This window comes from Psammomys obesus, unplaced genomic scaffold (genome assembly GCF_907164565.1).
Source record: "Psammomys obesus unplaced genomic scaffold, mPsaObe1.curated_primary_1811, whole genome shotgun sequence".
Classification (NCBI taxonomy): Eukaryota; Metazoa; Chordata; class Mammalia; order Rodentia; family Muridae; genus Psammomys; species Psammomys obesus.
Genome location: NW_026596125.1, coordinates 14,895,133 through 14,911,387, shown reverse-complemented (window position 1 = coordinate 14,911,387; position 16,255 = coordinate 14,895,133). Strand labels below are relative to the sequence as shown.

At 45.0% G+C, this 16,255-nt stretch overlaps 1 protein-coding gene across 3 annotated transcripts in view; it reads right to left on the bottom strand.

Moving 5' to 3' along the window:
* Window positions 1-16,255, bottom strand: part of Acsl5 (acyl-CoA synthetase long chain family member 5) — a 48,445-nt gene that overhangs the window by 27,926 nt on the left and 4,264 nt on the right. For 2 of the 3 annotated variants that reach the window (XM_055629999.1, XM_055629998.1), the window contains exon 2: window positions 2,725-2,909. In XM_055629999.1, the coding sequence (XP_055485974.1) occupies window positions 2,725-2,880 (156 nt within the window). In that variant the 5' untranslated portion in view covers window positions 2,881-2,909. Of the gene's footprint in view, window positions 1-2,724; window positions 2,910-6,507; window positions 6,598-16,255 lie in introns of all 3 variants that reach the window. The other variant, XM_055630000.1, reaches the window with a different exon arrangement.

Sequence of the window (16,255 nt, the reverse complement as noted above, 5' to 3'; positions counted from 1 at the left end):
TATTACTCAGCAATAAAAAAACAAGGAAATCATGAAATTTGCAGGTAAATGGTGGGATCTGGAAAAGATCATCTTGAGTGAGCTATCCCAGAAGCAGAAAGATGCACATGGTATATACTCACTCATATAGACATATACTATAGGATAAACCTACTAAAATCTGTACACCTAAAGAAACTAATCAAGAGGGAGGACTCTTGCTAAAATGCTCAATTCCTAACCAGAAAGGCAAAGAGGCTGGACATCAGAAGAAGGAGAAAAGAGGGAACAAGTCAGGAGCCTGACACAGAGGACCTCTGAAAAGCTCTCCCCTGCAGACTATCAATGTAGATACTGAGACTTATGGGCAACCTTTGGCCAGAGTGCAGGGAATCTTAGGAAAGAAGTGGGAAACAGTAAGATCTGAAGAGGACAAGAACTCCATAAGGAGAGCAACAGAACCAAAAAAATCTGAGCACAGGGGTCTTTCCTGAGACTGCTATTCCAACCAAGGACTATACATGGAGATAACCTAAGACCCCTGCACAGATGTAGCCCATGGCAGTTCAGTATCCAAGTGAGTTCCATTGTTACAGGAACAGGGACTGTCTCTTACATGAACTGATTGGCCTGCTCTTTAATTACCTCCCCCTGAGGGGGAAGCAGCATTACCAGGCCACAGAAGAAGACAATGCAGCCACTCCTGATGAGACCTAATTGACTAGGATCAGAAGGAAGGAAAAGAAGTACTCCCCTATCAGTGGACTTGGGAGGGGCATGCATGCAGAGGGTGGAGGAAGGGAGGGATTGGGATGGGAGGAGGAAGGGAACCAGGGGGAGGGGGAGATACAAAATGAGTAAAGTGTAATTAATAAAGAAAAATAAAAGAAAAGAAAAGAAAAAAAAAAGTTCTAGGTCAACAGGACAGGAACCTTCCACAGGGGACCTCTGAAAGATTCTACCCTCTAGAGTATCGAACGAGATGCTGAGACTCATACCCAAACTCTGGGCAGAGTGCAGGAAACCTTATGAAAGAAGAGGGAGATAGAAAGCCCTGGAGGGGACAAGAACTCTACAAGGAGACCAACAGGTCCAAAAAGCCTGGGGCAGGGTGACCTGCAGAGAACTATACTCCAACCAACGACCATGCATGGAGACGACCGAGACTTCCCGTTCAGAGGAAGCCCACAGGCTGCTCAGTTTCCAAACAGGGGCTGCTTGACATGGACTCAGTGGCTGGCTCTTTCATCTCCTCCCCCTGGGGGATGCAGTCTTGCCAGGCCACAGAGAAAGATAATGCAGCCAGCCCTGATGAGACCTGGTAAGCTAGGATCAGATAGAAGGGAAGGAGGTCCTCGCCTATCAGGGGACTTCAGAAAGGGGGAGAAGAGGGAAAGTGAATGGGACTAGGAGGAAACAAGGGAGGGGGCTACAGCAAGTATACAAACTGAATAAATTGTAATGAATGAATGAATAGATAAATAAATAAATAAATAAAATAACTTATTGTGTCAGAATGATGTGTATGTGTGCACACCATGGCACATTCGTGGGGGCCAGAGGACAACTCTGTAGGGTTAGCTCTATCCTTCCATCTTCCCATGCCTCTGGGGACTGAGCTCAGGTTTGCAGCCTGCAGATCAAGCATCTTTATCCACTGAGCATTTCACAAGCAAGAGCAGATATCTTCTTGCTGAGAGCCATGAAAAATCAGAGTTAATGGATAACTGTCTGAGTCTGGCCTGTCGGGTTTTATGAATAAAGTTTTATTGAACACAGTACTGATCATTTGTTTACCTTTTGCTGGTGTTTAACTCTTCAACAGCATTAAGTGGATGTAACAGATGCCATATGGCCCATAAAACCTACACAATTTACTGTCTGCTCCTTACAGAGGTTTCCTTGCTTTAGGAGAATCAAAAGATGATGAGAAGGAAGCCATAGTCAGAGAGGAAGGAACGTAGATGACTGAGGATGGCTTCCCTGGGTATAGAAAGAGGCATCATTGAAGGGTATGTGGAAAGTAGAGGGATCAATACAGAGGTGTCAAATCAGTTGTGAGGAAGGGATCAAAGAAGACAAGTTAATCATTTCCAATTGTGAGAACCAACTGTCTCAATGTTTGTGGCCCACGGAGCCTACAAGCCCCATTATAAATGGAGCAGGTGAAGGAAGGTTGTGAAAATAGCAGGGAGGGTCAACTGGCCATAACAAGGATGTTCTTTTCTCTAAAGAAGGAACAAGATGGAAATAGAGGGTGCCGGCCACTGGTGGAGGCTGAAGGAGGGAAGGAAGACATCCTTGGGACTTTATCTCAGAGGTCAGGAGGAAGCTGAGCATCTTGCTGAAAGCTGGAGGAATGAGCCTGGTTCAACTTCCTCCAGTGTTCGTGGATATTAACTGAACCTTAGAGCTCAAGAAAACAACTTCTCTGCCATTCTCAGACACTGGTCTCTTAGGCTTCATAGAACATATATAATCTGTTCTTTATAAACAGTTCATCTATTTAAAGATTCATCCTTAGCACTACCCTAGAAGAGGGGGTGGTTTGAACCTGTGATCTAAGGATCTAGTTAGTACTGTTTTTATTTTGTTTCAAGGGAAATTCGCTAGAGAAAGAAATTTACATTTGTAGATTGAAGGTTCACTTTACCGTATTCTCTCCCTTCATATGTTACCCAAAGGTTTTGAATTGCAGTTTGTGTTCAGTCAAGGCTGACAAACTGAAGATGGTGAAAACATTACCTCAATCCCCACAGATTGGTTGTCCAAGTCAATGAGAGGTAAGACTGGCTGAGGTCTGTTGATCAGCCACAGGAAGATGGCCGTTCCAAATGTCAGGAGGCAGATCAGGGCCGGGGTTGGAAGTGGGGAAAACAAGAAGTTAAAAATAAAAAGCATCTTTGTGAATCCCAACACGAAATTCAGACCTTAAAAAAAGAAAAAGAAAGAAAAAGTTAGAGGAAGTGGCTGTATTTTTACTCAATAGTTCTGTTTACAGAGGTACACACACACACACACACACACACACACACACACACACGCTCTCTAAACAGAGCTGCTGGGCCTCTCTAAAATTTCTTGCACTGTTTACCTTAGCAATGTTGAAAATAATGGAAGCGCTCTCCACCCTGGGCCACTTGACAGTCCTCACACAAGGCAGAAGGGATCAAAGAAGACAAGTTAACCATTTCCCAATTGTGAGAACCAACTGTCTCTTTGCTTGTGGCCCACAGAGCCTACAAGGACATCTTGGCACCTAGTCCATGCTAGTAGGGGACAGAGCCCCAGACAGCTTCCCCTGCTCAGGTAGAGTCCAGTTCTTTCTGCCTAGACTTCTCTGGCATAAACTAAAGAGAAGGAACCTCTGCAGAGGTGACGTCACAGGTTCACAAATCAATCATTATACACGAAAGACATTTCCTGCTGGCCAGATAGGCTCTGCTTGTTACTTTCTTTTTGAAGCACTAAGAGGGTAACTAAGATTAACAGCGGTACAAGCTCCTGTGTCCAGTATCCCCCACCGACATCTCAGAAGCCATGGGGAACCATTTCCCCTGAGACAAATATTGGAGGAACAGAGAAAGGCTCTCAACACACAAAGAACAAATAAGGATTTGGGCCAGGAGAGGCTCTTAAAGGTATTGGAGCACCCCAAGCCTCCTTTCACGTAGCTTTCCTCTGTGCCCAGCTACTCTGCAAAAAGAACTCACGTGGGGGAAGGTTCCCTAAAAGCGTTCCTGTAAGAGATCCATCCTTTCTGTCTGTCCCCTCATTACTTTCAGACCCGGTAACAGCAGCCAGTGAGTACTATGAGCAGCACTGAGGCAAGGAGGATACCCAGGCCATGAAGTACTAGTGCACAGAAGACAACATGGAAGCTTGTAAGAGGGCCGTGGCTTTTCCAAGTCTGCATTGTGGTTTCCACTGTGCCTTCTCTAGGAAGGGCTATGAACATACACCTTGTTGTTTTATTTTTTTCTAGGCTCAGGGCTCAGGAGCTGAATATCTGGGGCCTTACAGATCACAGCAAATGAAGTTCCAGATCTGCATTCTTCTAACTTGACTGCAGCACAGGACAGAGCAGCATCTCAGAGTCCAGGTCAATTGATCCTACTAAAATCAAAGGAGCAAAACAAGCCCCGCAAAGTTTTATCAGATCAGGGTCTCAGCTGCGCTTGGAGCTTTTTGAGGCAGCTGCCATTGGCTGGAGTCTGGAGCCACCTTCAGTGAGGGAACTCTTCGCTCCAGTCCAGGAAAACCATGAGGCAGAGGGGAGGGGTTTCCCCAGGGTCAAGAACAAATACAAAAAAGAATTGCAGGCCACTGTTCTCATGGGTTGATCCCTAGCCTGACTGTGGAGTGGTTTCTTTCCATTTTGTGGAAGAAAACTAACCTTCAGAGGCTGAGACAACAGTCTCTTTACTCCATGTTTTCTATACTGAATCCAGGGATAGAAAATAAAATAAAAGAGAATCAGGAGCCAGGTATTACCCGAGCTGGGTTGTGAAGCAATAGAGAGCAATCCTGACCCCTGGCAGGGCGCTGACAGCGTGGGCTTGGGGATCCAGCTATACCTGGGCTTGTTACAGCCAAGCAGGACTCCAGGAGCCAAAGTGTGTAAGAGCAGCCAGGTAGGTCATCATTTTTAGGACAGTTGTTCCAGCCCAGGATGAAGGGGAGACAGCCACAGGTAAACTGTGGCTTTGGCAGCAAATAGCAGAGCCAGTCAGAAATCTCGTCAATGCTTGCCCTACCTGCCCCTCGGGCCTCTCCTGGGCTGAGGTGCTTCAGTTACCCAGCTGGATTTGATCACTTGGGTTTTTTTCCCTCTGCCCCAAGCTCACCTGTGAAAGAACAAATCCTTACCCGACCTCCTTCAACTGTGGGAACAAACTTGAGGCACCAAGAATGTTGCCATCTCTCTAGATGGCAAGCTGGCATTAAGTGAGAGATTTACAGATACTGTCTTCAAAGCGGGGTCTAATCTGAAGATGAAGGTTCTGTTCAGTGTTGGTGGGATTGGGAAGGGGCATAGGAGGAGGGAGGGCCAATGGCTTGGTAGGTAGCCCACTGGGAAAAAGGACACTGGGACCGTTGACTAATCTGAAGAGGGGTAAATGCTGTCAATCACAGCTAATTGTTACCACATAGTCACATGGGTCCAGGGTCACCAGGTTGTCAAATGTTTCTTCCTTAGATAACCCAGACGACTAGATATCATGGAAGCTGTTTTACTGAGTAGGAAGCTTTTAAAGAAACCAAAAACACATCTCTCACTTTAACTTGAATCACGGTCTGCCTGTATTTGGCTCATCCTTTTAGATATACTTTGGTCATACTGCCTACAGAGAGAATGAATCTGACTGTGTCACTACAAATAGTGAACAGATTCACACATTTGAAGAGAATGAAAGGGCCTTAAGATGCTGACAATGGGTGTGATGGACAGAAGGCACTGAAGGTCTGTGTGTCTGTCAACAAATGGCTCGCCAGCTCAGCATGCTGTGCTGAGTCAAGAAGAATCATGAAATTTCAGATGGTCCTCACGTTGTTTTAAAATTGTAACAAAAATCACGCAGCAGAATTAGCTATTTAAAAATGTAGTGTTCAGGGCCTGGGAAGTCAGTAAAGTTTTTGCTATACAAGCATGAGTTCTATCCTGGACCCACATGAAAACTGGAGGGTTGCACATATCTGTAATCCCCATACTAAAAAGACAGAGAGAGGCAGATCCTGAGCTGACTGCCCAGCTAGCCAGGCTTTATCAGCAACCAAGCCTGCCTCAAAGAATAAGGAACCACACCTGAGCGCAACCTCTCTGTGCACACCCGTGTGCATGCACGCCCCTCTGTGTATCTGAATATTCATATGCACACTCACATACGCACACCTACACGTACACACAGACACACACACCCCTGTGGCATCAGTTTGCGATATAGAGGATATGCAGTTGTATCTTGTAACAATCTTGTGGTTTAAGCAGGAAAAAGGAGTACAGGATAGAGCCTGAGAGAGGGTGTTTCCTGGGTTGAACCCTCACTGGATAAGGATGCGATGGTTCCCGTTGTAAGCCTTCAGAATCCTCAAGCACTCTCAAACACGCTCAAATAAGCCGGGGAAAGCCACTTCCCATCTTGTCCTGGGCCCTGTGTGAAACAAACTGCACTCGTGGTCCAGTTCCCTCTGGAATCCGCTGCAAGTACCTGTGTGATGGCGTTTGCTCTTTGCTTTAATGCAAACCTTTGTGGGGAAAATGTAGAAGGGAGGAGGGTAATCATGGTACCCAAAAGAGGGCAGGGCTGTACCCTGTTGCGCCTGGGACTTTCAGTTCCAGACCGAGGATGCCCCTGTGAACACCTTCCTCTGCTTTCGACCTGGTGGCAGCAGCATGCCTCTACCCGTATCCCGGCACGGCTGGGCCTCACTGCTGTGCTGTGGCTGTGTGGCCGTAGCCAAAGCCTACGTCTAAAGCATTTCCTAACGTCTAAAGCATCCATGTCAGGAACGTTAACAGACGCTCACCTCCCGCCAGCAGACCTCCTTCCAAGCTTGCTGGACCAATGCTGCGAGCAAGGTTAGGGGCACTCCATTTCAGCTTCGGGTTTTGCTCCTCTGTGGAGTCAGGGGAACATTTGTTCATTAAGTTTCATTTTACTTGAATGAAGTCCTTAAGGGCCCCCTCTACACTATCACTCAAGCTGCAGTTGTTAGCTGTTTCAAATCTTTTGGATTACCTCTGTGGGTTATTTTCCCCCTTGATAGTCCCTTTCTTGTAAAAAAAAATTTTTTTTTTTTTTTTTTTTTGTGTGTGTGCAGGGGCCTGGGTTGAATCCCTACACCACAAAATAATTTTTAAAATTAAATGAATAATAGTCTATTTTGGGGTCTGGAGAGATGGCTCAGTAGTAAGAGCATGAACTGGCCTTGTGGATGACCTAGGATTGGGAGGGCTCACAACCACCTGTGACTCAAATTTCATGGATCTGACACCCTCTTCTGGCCTCCACAGGCACCTGCACACACATGGCATTCACTCACACAGATAAACACAAATACACATAAATAAGATCATAATACTAACCTGAATTTTGTTTTGTTTTTTGAGACAGGGTTTCTCTGTGTAGTCTTGGCTGTACTGGACTTGCTTTGTAGACCAGGCTGGCCTTGAACTCTCTGCCTCCCTGAGTGCAGGGATTACAGGCATCGCCTGGCTACTAACCTGAATTTGTTAAAGACTGTATGAGTTTTTCCTCCCAGGTACTTGCTCATCTTGTTTCCTGTAGCCCTTCCAGGTCTGACAGGACTGTCCACTGTTGCAGCCACTGTGTGCCCTGCCGGACGCTGCCATCTCCTCTCACGTCATGCACTGCTTTCTCTGCTAATGCTGGTCCCACCTGCAGCAGGCCCAGCTCCTGCTATCCACAGCTTCTTCTCATCGAATCTCCTTATGGGAACTGGTTTTTGTTTTATTCCCTGCTGTGATTCTGGTGTCTACACCATGCCAAGCTTCTAGTAGACTCTAAACTAACTACTCTTCCAGCTTAGAATAATCTGTTCTAAATAGTTTCAGCTAAACCACTTTCTCAAATCTTAGACCACAAAAAAGTCACTGTGCTCAGGTACCACCATGACACAAACCTGTAATACTCTAAGCATTTCGTAAATCAAGACAAGAGAATTACGAGTTCAAGACTAACCTGGGCTATATGGTGAGACACTGTTTTTTGTTTTTTTAAATCTGGGCTGGAGAAATAGCTGAGCTGGTGAAGTACTTGCCACACAAGCATGAGAAGCTGAGTTAATCCCCAGACCCTACATTTAAAAACACCTAGGCATGGCTGTACGCGTGCAGTCCCAGTGCCAAGGAGGCAGAGGGCAGACAAGGAGTATCCCATAGCTCACAGGCGAGCCGACCCAGCCTACTTGGTTTAGGCCAGTGAGAGGCTGCATCTCAAAATTAAATAAATAGATGATAGATAGATAGATAGATAGATAGATAGATAGATAGATAGATAGACAGACAGATGATAGATAGACCAGACCAAACAAAAATACAAAGGGGGCAAGAAGAAGATTCTTGTATGAGAAGCCCACATCCATGTTCTTGGTATTTCTTTCATCTGAGTCTTTCTCCTAACTCTAGTACTTAAAATCTGCACTCCAACTCTTCTTTCTACTGGAAAAAGTAAAACAAAACAAGAGAGAGGAATATGTTTTTTGAGGAGTGACACCTGAGGTTGTCTTCTAGCTTCTACATGTATACCACATACACACACACACACACACACACACACTTCACTCAGCTAACCTTAAGAAGAATCCTCTCATATCAATATTTTGGTAAAATAATAAATTAGAGATGGAAGACGGCGGAAAGGATGTTTTTATAATACACATCTAAACCAGTTATGCTGAGTCTTCTTCTTTCAGGCTTAGAGAAACTGGAATTAAGTGAGCTGTGTTCTCATGTCTGTAGAAAGTCTAGCTAACAATCACTGTTGCTGGGAGTCTTAGGAACTGTAGAAGATAAGGCAGGCGACATTGGTTTTTATGCCTGGATAACTAATTATTTTTCATGCAACAATGATATATACATTTGCAACTATCAACTTAAAAAAAAAAACCTGCCTTCTAGAAAGTGGTCAGGTCCATTTCGATTTAATTGGTTTATCTGTTCTCTTGTTGCATGTATGGACTTAACCAGTGATGAGTGAAAGCTCATTAAAATGGAGACCAGGGTCCCCTAAGTTCTCATACCCAATTAGTTAACACATTCCATACTGTGGTGTGCTTATTTTGTCTCCTAGAGACTATGTCATGTCTTACAACTCCCCATGATCTGAAGGGTCATTAGGATGCTGGGAATGAAAGCTCTGACCTGAGCTTTCTAGCGAATCCAGCCTCTGTTGTTATTTCCCGTCAGTTCTGGCCACCTCAACTCAGGAGGCCCCCTTGTCAGTTCTCAACCAGAGTCTATATTCCAGACAAAGCAATGGCCAAAGGGTAAAAGGGCACTGCAAGCTAACAGTAGCGTTAGTATACCTAAAAGGATGGTACAGCCTCTTCATTAATGTGCAGTGAAGGTGAGTTAGGTGTGTGCTCTGTTTCCAGGCAAGTGAGAAATGTTGTCTTAAGGAAAACATGTCTTAAGGATTACTTCAATTACTGAGATGCCTGTAATCTCAGTATTGGGAAGCAGAGACAGAGGAATCCTGAGATTTGACTGACCACAATTTAGCTGAATCAGTGAGGCCCAGTTTCAGTGAGAAGACCCTGCTGCAAAAAAAAAAAAAAAAAAAAAAAAAAAAAAAAAAAAAAAAAAAAAAATTAAATGGAAAGTGATAGAAGACAGTTGCTGTTGGCCTCTGCATGCAGCCAGCACACATTCACTCCAGCGCATACAATAGACACCCTTAGACATGCAACACACAAAGCGTGGCTTCATTTTTCACTAAAAACAAGACAAAACTTGATGGTGTGTGCTCATGAAGAATATCTGAACCCAGGAGTTTGATACCCAAACCCAAACAAAACAAAACAAAAGCTGGAAGAAAAACCAAACACACACACACACACACACACATACACATACACACACACACACACACACACTTCTGAGGAAATAGAGGCAATTAGTACTTTTTACTTTTGTAATTGCTGACACAGTCCAATAAGGTGGCCAGAACAAGCTCAGCACACAAGAAAGTAAAAAATTTCTCTATTTTATGCCAGTAAGTAATTTGAAATCAATGGGAAAGATACCATTTACAGGAGGAAATGTAAATGTTTAGGGCTGGTGCAATGACTTGGAGGTTAATGGCATATTTATTACCAAGGCTGACAACTTGAGGGCAACCCCTGGAAACCACATGGTGGAAGAAGAACACTGACTCTCAGAAGCCAACCTCTACAGTGCACAGGGGCATGTGTGCATGCATATACTAATAGTAAATGTAACAAAATAAAAAAGGAAACAACTTTAGATCTGAGTCACATAATAGAGATTGAAACTGGAAAAAACATGCCTGAAATAGTTGAGAAGTGTTTTCTTAAATCTATGCATCTGCCACACTGTGATACCAATATGGTTTGCTTAGTCACATGACGGCTATTCGTAAAAACACCCAGAAAAATAAAACTCACAGGTCCAAACAGTTCTAAAAAAATAATGGGATAGGGTGAACACAATCACGTCTGAACATTCACTAATGAACTATAAAAGTTTTCTAGTGGTTACTGAGTACAAATATTGATTTACTAAAATAATCAGGAAACACTCAGTAGGCATTGTACACATACACTAAATAGCATTTCAGGTCAAAATAGATTTTCTTTACTTATAATAAATAAACTGGCTAGCCACTCAGAGAGAAAATATAGAAAGCTAATTACTGACTCACTCCAAGAAAGTAAGTTGGAGATAGGTCAAAGTCTTCAAATAGAACACAATCAAAAGCATAAATAACTGGGAGAGAACATTACAGAAACACAGTTTAAAATGTTGGTGGCAAAGACTCTAAAAAGACATGTAAACTAAAATCCAGAAACGGAAACAATGACACGCTTGATCACATAAAACTTTTAAAAACTTTGTTAGAAGGTAATATAGGGACAGTAACAAACTCTGAGCATTGGGCAAGAGCTAACTCCAAATACTCAGAAGCCAGATAAAGACAAAAGACACAAGGGTGTGGCATCACTGGCACATACTTTGTGACAGAGTTCTTAAGATGAGGACAAGACATTTTACTTCATTTATGTGTTTTGAAAAATACAAACTTAAAAGTGCCTGCCTGTCTCCCTCCCACTAAAGCAGCAGAAACAAGAGCGTACAAAAGCAATGTTAATCGTGGAATGTAAATTTGGTGCAACCTCTAAAGAAGGGAAATTGCCCTCTGCTTAAATGTTTGCCCTTTACCCCAGTGATTCTACCGTCAATGTATCTGGTGGAAAAATATCAGCTCAACAAAGAGCATTAGAAACACTGCATGAAGTATAGCCTAAGGATATGGGTTCAACTCAGCCCATGAGCTTAATTCCTGCCCTGCTGTCTTCTGTCAACGAGGTTGGGTAACGTCTCCTCTGGGTGGCTTCTTGTCTATAAAATGGCAACAACATCTCCCTAATTGAGCTGTTGGTATCATGTAAGGACTAGACAAATGTAAGTGTACAGGGTTAGAGCTATGCCCACCCAGTCTTGGCTACTAGGTTCAACATCATTAAAGGTGAAGGATTCTTTCAAGTACAAAAGCCCAGGAAAGTTTAGGTTGGTAATCAGACAGTAGCATTTCTATATAATGGAGGTCTTTGTAGGCAAACAGATTTCATATTGATATGAAAGCAGCTCCAGGATCTACTGCTAACTGTGATGGACTGTATAAGCACTGGTGTTTCTGAAACGATAGTCTTCATAGGAGAGACAGACGGAAGGTGAGAAATTAGAAGTAGATTTTTTTTTATCCCAGAAAGTTTTAGATAGCTAATTGTTCAGTCAAAGGCTTTCAAAGGACCCGAAAACAAATCAGGTTATTCTTATTGATACCTAAGGCACAGCTGTGAAATCTTGCCTTCATGGGATTGTTATCCAGGAGTGAAGGGGTTGAGATAGGGTCTTATCATGTAGCCCAGGCTGGCTTTGAACTCACAATTCAAGTCCTGAGAGCTAGGATTACAGGCATGTGTCATTGTGCCTAGCTAAGTGAGGTTACTGCCCATTGAAGAGTGTGACCACAAGCTGAGTACCTCACAGATTGCTAGAGCGTGATGGGGGCACTGCCGAGGAAATGGTGTAAGGGACTGAGTTCAATAGGGAGGGGTGGGTTTTGATTAGGGAGGCTTGGGCAGCTCTTGCTGGGAAGGAAATACTTGCTGCTATATATTGTTTAATCTGAAATGTGTATTTTATCTACAAACTAATAATGTACAACTATTATCCTGCCTCTGACTCAGGAGCTGATGTAGAATGCTCCACCCCGAGTCCAGTGCAATGTATGTGAACACAGCTGGGAATACCAACACCTCCTAGCCTTGTTTCCATCAGTACTGATCTCCCCTCGCCAAAACAGCATTCTACAGGAGCATTTTCCACGGCTTGGAGTGCATAAAGCGTGCCTTAGCCACTGAGCAGGCCAGCTCTGGGGGTGGAAACTTTTTCATTCATCTCCCCAGCAGATAAGAATCCAGAACAAAGGTGGCGTCTGAGTCACAGTGCCAAAGGAGCTATGAATATGCCACTTTAAAATTTACTCCAAGTAGCTGACAAGCTGGTATGAGATCCTGACCTATGAGCCAGAAGATAAATTCTCAGCCACTTAGCAGCACCCAGGCTTTCAGGCCTCCACCTCACATTAGCTGTGTAAGCAGGCATAGACCTGATCGTAGGTGCTCTGAAACACACAAACACACACACACACACACAGTCAGGAAAATGGCATCCTGGACTCTTCACAAAGATTTGTGAGAACAGGACGACAACATTTATCATAAACGGGGCCCTATTAAAGCCCTGGGAGGTGAACGGGTGGCTTTCCAAAGCACAGAAAGATCAACTCCGATTGTTTAAATGATAGACAGGGGAAGAGCAAGAACAAGACCCAAGAACAACTTCCCACCGCCTTGTCCATTTTTAGCCCAACTGCTAGGGTGTGTCCCATGGCTCAAAAATGTAAGACAACTGGCATAGGCAAGCACACTGAAAATAAATCATAAGAGTGGTCAACAAAAGATCCAGGGCTTAACTACACAGGAAAAGTGATGGTCCAGGAACTCAGGGTGGGGGGTTGTGATGACCACCTCTTCTGGTTTGGTTCTCAGCAAGAACCAAAACTCAGTGACTATCTCTGTGATGTGCTATGAGAACTCCATGGGGAGGTCATGCCAGCCCTTAGATTCCAGCACACCCAGCACAGACCCCAGGGTAGAATGGAAATCCACTGAGACCATGCTACCCCTTTCTCTTGATCACTGCTGGCACATGCTCAGAGAAGGGCAACCAGGGGAGAGGCTGCTGAAGAACACTCACTGCGGAGTTCAGTCTCAGCAGGAGCACAATATATGCCCAGACTGGAGTCTGCTGATGTCTCCCTGGGAGGACCACAGCTGGGACTTCACACCATGAAGAGTAATAGCTGCCCAACGTGAATGAGGCCAAGGCAGAGTCCCACGCATCACGCATGCCCTCGGATATGCAAATCCAATAAGTCCAGGTAGCTAGATAGAATATTCAGCACAGAGAAAGTACACTTGGTTATTGAGCTTAGTAGGAGAGAAAGCCGGTTTCCCAGGGAGCTAATGTGCCTGTTGGGTTGTGTCCAAACATTGGCTGTTTTGGGTATGTGTTGTAAGAAGTATGTTTCTTTACCCTGTGGCACCTTTATTTCTATGTTCACTATTGAAAAGGTGAGCGAAGCGGGGGATGTAGCTGGTTGCCAATGTACTGGCTCAGCACGCATAAGGCCCTGGCTTTGTCTCCAACACCAAGTAAAAGAGGTGGCAGCACACCCCTGTCACATCAGCACCCTGGTGGTGGAGGCAGGAGGATCTGAGGGTCAAACAACGACAGCCTCTGATACACAGGGAGCTTGAGGCCAGCCTGAGATACACGACAGCGTATCTCAAAACAAAACAAAATGCCAAAACTAAATAAAAAGAAAAACAAAACACCCAGGAAAACAGAAAATAACAGTTAGAAGATGAAAAAAAAAAAAGACAGAGGAACAGAACAGAAGAAAAAGCAAAAAGGAAAGAGAAGGCAAAGCCCACAGGCATCCTGTGTCGATTGAGTCTGGAACATACAACAGCTGCCCTTTGCAGCATCACAGGTCTCTCCAACATGCAAAACAAACACAGGACGGTTGCAGGTGTGCAATAAGCATATGAGGGTGGGGAAAAAGAGGCGCTGTAGGCAGGGGTAGAGTAGACAGCCCTTTGGGTCAGTGCAGCCTCACAGATGTGTGGTCCTTGATCCGGGGCCTTCCTGCTCACAGGCTCTCTTCCAGGTACAATCAAAGATGCTCATTCAACTAGTGAAGCCTGTGGACAGGAAGACGATCCCACACACTCTGCTTCCAGCCAAACCCATCAAACCATGTTTCTCAACATCAACCATATTCCTGAATAAGCCTCATCCTCTCAGGTCGGATGAATCTCTGCAGCAGGAAAGAAAAGAAAGGCTCCAGGTTGGCCAGAGGTTAGGATGGGGGAATTGCAGCGCAGCTTTTAGATGAAGGAAATGACACCTCTGTGTTCTTTTCATGCATAGGTCTAACGTGTTTTTGCTCACATTCACTCCCATTACACTCTCTCCTCCCATTCCCAATGGCCCCTGGGAAAAAGTATTCCTAATGCAGGTAGATAAAGAGAATAAAGAAAAAGGCTCCAGGAAGAATCAGTGAGAACGTGTCTGGTGCTCAGTGCAACCACTGCTCCACTGGACAGACACAGTCACTGGGGACAGTGATATGGCGGGGACAGTCCTTGGACAGCTGAGCCAGGGAGTACCTAATATGACAACAGTTGTTAATTCAAATACCAACAGCCTATTAACTCAGTCCCTCAGGATATTGGTGGAGCCACACACCAGGTGGTGACAGGAAGTGACAAATCCCATCTGCACTCAAGTTGGTATAGGTAACCTTGATCTACTATTATGATTCAAACAAACCACACAGTCCAATGTCCCCACCTACAGAAAAAACTTGTGGAGGGCAGCACCCCTAAAGGGCAGCCCCAGCTTCTTGCTGACCAAGTGAATTTTGAGAGAATGAGTTAAGCAAAGCCAGTACCACAGGTCTCCTAGATTTGATAAGAGGGTCTATAAAAAGATAAAATGGACAAAGTGCCATATCCTCATCATTCCTGCTTGATAAATAATGGATGGTGCAAGAGGTTGTGAAAGAGGCCTTCCTGCCTGGCTTCTTGGCAGAATCAGCTCTCACACTACCTGGCTAGACCAATGGTCAAGCGTCATCAGATGTGAAGTGCAAGCAGTGAGCTTGACTGCCAGGACTCTTCTGTCCAGAGCCAAACCTCCAAGGTCATTGCTTTTCTAGACTTCAGAGCAGCAGAACTATCATTTGCGGGATGGGTGGCCCCAGGGACAGTTAACATCACTGCCAATCTGCTGCTTTTCAGCTGCACACAGTGAAAATGCTGTCATGCTTGATGCACTACTGGGCACTCGGTAAGGCCTGGGGACGTGGCCCAGTTGCTTCAGTCTTTGCTGCACAGGCCTCAGGACCTTATAAGAGTCTCAGAGTCCAGGCCAGGTAACGGTAGCACATGTTAATAATCCCAACACCGGGAAGGTGGGAACAATAGATCTCTGGGGCTGACAGTCTAGTTGTTGAGTTCCAGGCTAAGGACACCTTCCATCTCAACAATAAGGTGGGGAGATCCTGAGGAAGAACTCCAGAGGATGCGCTCTAGCATCCCAGTGCACGTCCACACACGTCTACACACACCTGCACACATGTTTATCTTGCACACACAGGAACACAGAGTGAGTCTTTTCTTGCCTCCATGTACCTCTATTTTCACATTCTCAGCCCTATCAGACGATCTGGATGAGGTGTCCCTAAAGATAGCATCATCATCATTGTCTTGGTTCCTCTTACAGACAAGTGTTTTAACAAGCCCTTTTTTCTATTTAAGCACAGCACTTCTAACTGGAGGAGATGACATGGGGCCATCTCTGACTCAGCCCTACTCCCTTCCATCACATCCTCCCACAAGCCACTCCATGAGCCCACAATCATGGCACAGAATGACCCAGGCAGACCGAGAGCTCTGTGATGGCAGTGCATGGGCTGGCTGACCTTCTAAACCTATGAACTCATTTATTTATTCACATACCAGGAATGTAGAACCTAGGAAAAATCCAGCCCTCTGCCAGCGGGAAGGGCTACTGAGAGTCTGCGAGCCTGGGGCTGACATCACGACAGAAGCAGTAACCACAGAATGCAGTATAAGCTGTGAAGGCTGAGGTCACCGCTGAGGCCACACCACACTTGCAGGCTACTGCCAGACTCAAGCCACCCCTAGCTGCAGCCAGCCAAGGGTCACGGAATCTGCTAGACACACGGATGAGATGTGCTGGGCAGGCAATACTCTCTTGATTTTTAAAATGCTGCCAAGCCAGGACTGGGGTTCATCTGCTTGGAGGAGGGGAGAAAACACTTCCTCATCATCTTTTAAGAAATGAATTCACTTCTTAAAAGTTGAACATTCTAAAGCAGATCCTCCAGCATGTTCAAGGTGACATGCCACTGAC